The 6,162-nt window shown below is 38.6% G+C and overlaps 1 protein-coding gene across 1 annotated transcript; it reads left to right on the top strand.

Annotated features, from left to right (window-relative positions):
• The first annotated feature begins 75 nt into the window (after positions 1–75).
• mrpl22 (mitochondrial ribosomal protein L22) lies at positions 76–3,920 on the top strand. The gene is made up of 7 exons (XM_057821423.1): positions 76–196; positions 280–322; positions 579–714; positions 789–854; positions 2,670–2,747; positions 2,824–2,893; positions 3,642–3,920. The coding sequence occupies exons 1-7, from the start codon at positions 172–174 to the stop codon at positions 3,848–3,850; spliced, it is 627 nt and encodes a 208-aa protein (XP_057677406.1). The 5' UTR covers positions 76–171; the 3' UTR covers positions 3,851–3,920.
• Positions 3,921–6,162: the final 2,242 nt, after the last annotated feature.

Below are 6,162 nucleotides of genomic sequence, written 5' to 3'. Positions count from 1 at the left end.
TAAAGTATTTTTTAAATTAATTAAATTTTGTTTTTAATTGAGTTTTGAATTGAAAATGAATATTCTTTTCCTTTAAATACGGTATTGGTTTTAATAAAGGTACGACAAAAAAATAAATAAATAAACGTAAACTGAAAACTGCCGCAAAGTGATTCGTTGACCCGAGCCAAAATGGCTGCAACCATGAAAGGATGTGGTAAGTAATATAGGACGTTTTTTAATTCCTATAGTCCTGGTATGGCATGCTTTTCTACTGACATGTTGACGTTTTATGTACAGGTATCGCGTCAATAAGGAGTATATTTGGACTTATTCATTCGAGGTATGTTGTGCTTATGTTTGCGTGCAAAGCAATCACAAGGACACATCGTCATTACTATTTAGCACTTTGTGAACCACACAGTTAGACATGAATCACATGATTGAAGTAAAACAACGGTTTCACACATTTACAGCTTTGTCTATCTAACGAAGCTAAGTACTGAGCGCTATTGAAAATGGAAGCATGGATGCAGCGACGAAATCCACTTGAAACCGAATGATATTCATTTCAGCCACTATTCTCTGTTCCTGTCCAGGTTAGCAGCAATAGGCAGTGGTCCTCAGAGGTCATCATGTATACACACCAGCACTGCATTTGAATCAAAAAACTGGGAAAAGAAGAACAAGATTGTTTATCCGCCTCAGCTGCCCGGCGAGCCTCGCAGACCGGCTGTGTGTCCTTTTCCGAATTAAAATTGTGTAATAAATGGCAAATATGTAATATGTTATTTCGATCACACACGCAGGAGGTCCATCATTCGAGGCGACAGATAAAGTACAGCAAAGACAAGATGTGGTACCTGGCTAAATTGGTAAGCACAAAGCAGTGTTGTTAATTTTACTTTAACAAAGTAATTAATTACAGTAACAAATTACTTCTCACAAAAAGTAATTGAGTTAGTAACTCTGACTGTAAGAGTAATTAGTAGAGGCGTGCGAAATTTCCGATTCTGAGATTATTCGCGATTCGGCCGTGGAAGATTCGAGAACGATTCACACAAATCCAAATTCTGATGATTAAATTATACCAGGTAAAGCAGACCAAAAACACAGTCAACGCAGTCTTCGGGACGCAATGAGGAATGGACCGAGAGTAAATATCATGTTCAACTCATGCCGCTAGATAAAAAAAAAACAGTAATAGCGGACTGCGGCCGACAGCTGCTTCAAACAACGCCCAGTTGCTAGTTGCTACAAACATACGGCCACATACGGCGATAGTAGATATCACATATATATGTAGAACTAGATGCTAAATGACGGACGACGTCGCTGGTAGGACATGTAAAAAGAACTAGATGCAAAATCACAGACTTGCCGTTTAGTAGTTGCCGCGTTGTTAACAGCCGCCATCTTAAGCAGTAGACTTCTCTAAAAGGCTCTGTTGTAGCGAACCTAATTAACTTTTTATCTAAAATACTCCTAAATCAGCAAAATCTTAACTTGAATCCATCTTTAAATGATGAAACAGTTTTAAAACTTTGACATGTCGAAAGTAGACAGAAGGGAAATTATGGAATAACGGAAGCATTTTAACAACTTTAACGGTTGATTCACATCATTACATTAATTGAATGTAATTTAAAGCTGCTGATACAGAATGGGACTTCAGTATTTTATTTACTGTTTTAAACTGTTAACATGATACTGAAATATTAGTTTGGTTTAGCCTGAGAGGATTTTTGAACAATTTTGAAACTAACTACAAAACATTAAAAGCGCCCGGGGGTGGGGGTGTAACATCAATTATCCAATTATCGATTTATAATCAAATCGGAGCCTCTGAATCGTAATCGAATCGTTAGGTGCCAAAAGATTCCCACCTCTAGTAATTAGTTACTTGTAAAGTAACTGGTGTTACTTTTCGTATATATATATTTTTTTCATTTTTCATTTCATATGCAGAACGTGTAAAACCACGATTAAGTACAGCGGTAACACTACAAACATGCAAATAGTACAGAATTCTGTGAAAACAAAGTATACTGGTGAAAAGAAGTCTTATTTCTAAAGACACTTTGTTTGCAGAAAATTGCAGAATTCATTCCACCTGTGTAAATTTTATTGTATTGTTGAGAGAAATAAGTACTCCCTTTAAAATGTTTAATGTTTTTGCACTTTTTTGTAAAAAATAAATAAATAAAAAAGCTTAAGGGCAGCTTTTTGTTGTATGGGCATGTTTCCATCGTTCCTGTTGCTTCATTAGGATATTTTAAATACACAATGGACATAAATTTGTTTGGCTACTGTATTAAGTTGTAATGAACGATACATAGATAATCGTGATAATCGCAATAACCGCGATCATCGTCAATATCGCGATCATCGTTTAATAAACGGATCGTAGCAACATGAATCATAATCGAATCGAATCGTGGGGTGCCTAAGATTGAACACCCCTAATAGTAACGCACACCTTTACATCCTCAGTAACGGTAACGGCAGTTGCAAAGATGAGTAAAGTAATTAATTAGATTACTCACTACTGAAAAAAATAACACCATTATACTCTAACGCCGTTATTAACAGCACTGTTGGTAAGAAATGCAAAGTTTTACAAATCACATAAAATCTGTTTTTTGAACAGTGAAGACATTTTAAAGACGCATCTATGTTTCCCTCCACAGATCCGGGGGATGAGCATCGATCAGGCTGTGGCACAGTTGGAGTTTAATGACAAAAAAGGGGCAAAGATCATGAAAGAAGTCTGTTCATGAGCTCCGTGCATGCTTTCTGATTTCACCCCATCCGCTCGTGACTGAATCCCATGTTATATTCCAGGTGCTCCTGGAAGCTCAGGAGATGGCGGTGAAGAATCACAACGTGGAGTACAAGTCCAACCTCTATGTAGGTGAGTGTCTGCTGCATGCAAAAATGTAATTCATACAATAAGGACACAAGTAATCAATCAGTGTTTTAGGTTGCATTACATGCATCGCTGTGTGGCACATCATTTCTCACTGCAAAAAATGGCATGGATAAGAATAAGATTTAGTGAACAAATAAATTTATAGTATATGAGTAAAAATGTAAATGGAAAAAAAAATAAACCATATTTTTACAGGAATAAAAACGCTTTAAAAGGTGAAAATGGCAAAATTACAAGTATTAATGTTGTGTTTTTTTTTAAAGTAAAAATGCACAAATACTTGGTGCAAAAAAGGCTCAATAATAAAACATAAAGGAAAATTAAATGGGAAAAAAAGGTCTAAGATTGAAATAAAACGATCAGAATAAAACCATGTAAACATCGAAAACGTAATAATGGTTACTTATTAGTATAAAATGCTGGTACTCGTTTCTATTATTAAAATGGTCATGAAAAGAAATCCAAAACAATTTATTGTCAAGTATCTACCCTACCAATGCAATGTGAATTCAATGCACTAGAGGGCATTGTAACATCAACTGACATTGGATCAAATGATTCAAAGTATTGTTTCTACCTTTCACATTCACATCTCAGCCCTCATTAAAGCAATTTTTACTTTTTGAAGACCACTGGGGCATAATAATGTTGGCATCTAGGTGAGCTAAATGTTCCTTTTTGCCTCATCTTATTTAATGCTCTCTTTCTTGTTCTCTTTGCTATGTTGCAGCGGAGTCTAACACGGGCAAAGGCATGTACCTGAAGCGCATCCGCTACCACGGGAGAGGCATGTTTGGCATCATGGATAAAGTCTACTGCCACTACTTCGTCAAGCTGGTTGAGGGTCCACCGCCCATTAAGGTGGAGAAGACTAACCTGGACCGGGCCAATGAGTATGTGCAGAACCTCAAGAGGAGGACGATTATACATAGTCTATAGGTTACCCGTCCATTTTTAACATGAGTCTGACGAGCAATTTTGTAAATAAAACACTTAAGGGACTTTTTTTTCATGGAGCTTTCCGAATTCTGTACAATAAGCATAATCCCCATGTATGGTTGGTAAATACTACAAGACCCACTCAAAAACGATTGAATTGTTTACGATGATTATATGTCAAGATTCCAAGAAGAACTGCTAAAATACTGAGCTAAAGTTTGGCAGCAAATGTTTTTTTACTGACGAGCAGGGGTTAATTTGTGCCGGATCCTACCAGAACAAGATCCGGCACCTCTTGATTTTGGCCTCCCTGTGTTCCGGGACTGATTAGGGCAGATCCGGCACGTTTTGTGTTTAGAGAATAGAAAATAATGATAATATCAAAACGTTTTTAAAAAATGTATTGTAATTGCGCCTAGCTCCGAATGGGGAGAAAGAAGGAGAGGAGTCTTTCTCCACTTTTTTGTGGCAACAATAAGAAAACAATAAACAAAATAACAGTGCACTGCCGCGACATTCGAAACTAGCTTTTGACCCTCGCCCGTCTCCCCCTCACTTCCTACTACCTCACAGCTCTCCAGTCCGAGCATCTCTTAAAGGGATTGTGCATTGTTACGGACATTATAGAATAAAATAATAATATGCTTAAATTCATTTACAGAGCAAATCCCAAGAATTGCATGTTGTTTATAAAAATTTAACGTCATTTAAGAGTCGGAGATTTGTTGCTGCACTGAAAGGCTGGACCAACAAATCACATCCCTGAAAAAAAACTTTGGAAATTTGCGGCATCTGGGGAGCAAGCAGCCAGGATCAAACGATATTTCAACATGCCAAAAAGACGGTTGCATTTACTGTCATTTTTCAAAAAGAAGGAAGATGGTTCAAAACGAGTCAGAAAACCATCAAGTGGCAATGAGAGCAGCTGCAGTGATCATCCTAACGGGCAGCACCAGGTACAGCAGGAGGCTAGCGCCGCAGCAGCTTGGCAGGTTCACGGACAGCCAGCCAAGCCGGGGGAGGAGGCTGCTACCGTGGTAGCAGCTGGTCAGGTCCAGCGCCACCTGGAGTGGGGGCCACCTGCAGTGCCAGCAGTCAGCCAAGTGGACCACCAACAGCCGGAGCAACAGGCCAGTACCCTTATGGGAAATTCAGGTTTAGGCTGCACAATTTGTAAGACGGTTGGAACTTTGGGGTCAGCAAAGACAGGGGGGATGAAACTCGCAAAAGAATGGGTTTGTTTTATTTATTGTAATCTGATTTATTTATTTATTTTTAAGTAAATTGTTGTCATATCATTTATACCATGGATATCATAAATTCAGGCTTGTAAGTCCAGTCTATGGAAAGTGGGGATTTGCGTGTTGTTTTCAGCACCATTTTCTGCGTATGTTCTGGGACCTGTGCCCATCTCGTCATCCCTGCACTGTCATATGTACTTTGCGTTCCGACACCTTATGATTTACAAATTTAGCACTGCTGTTGAGAATTGCCTTCACACCGGAACAAAATGTCAGTATGATATTGTTTATGTGATCCAGTTAAAATTTTAACAGGATGAAATTATAAACGACAAAAATTAGAATTCTAGAAAATGAAAATTTAAGATATCCCTTTCTGAGTTTTCCAACTTGGATCACATAACAGTTAACCTGTATTCCTCCAGTTAGGTCTCACCGCTAACACTTTCACATTCAATACCATCCACCGACTCCAATTTCATCAAGCGTGCACATCCGTCTCGGGCTGGAAGGTCGGGTCGCTCCCGCTTGGCAACCTAACGCCGTCTGTTTCTTTCAAATGTGTGCGAAAGGATTTTTTTTTTCCCCCCTCTGGAAATTCATGATGCTGCTGCTGCCGCTTTTGATGATCGACCTCTCCTAATGCAAGCAGATAATGCCACTATTTAGCCAGATGTTGATGAGCACTTTCAAGGTCATGCTTGATGATCACTATGAAGATATTAAGCCATTGGCTAGACAAATGTTTATTTAAATAACGTGTTTATTTATTTTTTCCATCTTTGCAACCTTGAGACTTGACATTACGGTATATGTGATTTGCAGATATATATAGTTTTATATCCTGGTAAATTCATGTGTCATTGCTTTCACACATGTAGAGATATCCCGGGAATAACGCGGGTTGGACACTGTCACAGACTTCTCCCGTGTTGCCGACTCGGCTTTCTCTGTGCGAGGAGGGCGGCTGGCGCGATTTTATAATCCGGACATTACGTCATTTTTGGTCAGCAACAAAATAAACCACACATTTGCAAAGATGAACGATGGACTCTTCCTCGTCTCTACGAT

Source organism: Corythoichthys intestinalis, chromosome 18, assembly GCF_030265065.1.
Source record: "Corythoichthys intestinalis isolate RoL2023-P3 chromosome 18, ASM3026506v1, whole genome shotgun sequence".
NCBI lineage: Eukaryota > Metazoa > Chordata > Actinopteri > Syngnathiformes > Syngnathidae > Corythoichthys > Corythoichthys intestinalis.
This window is presented reverse-complemented; position numbering and strand designations above follow the sequence as displayed.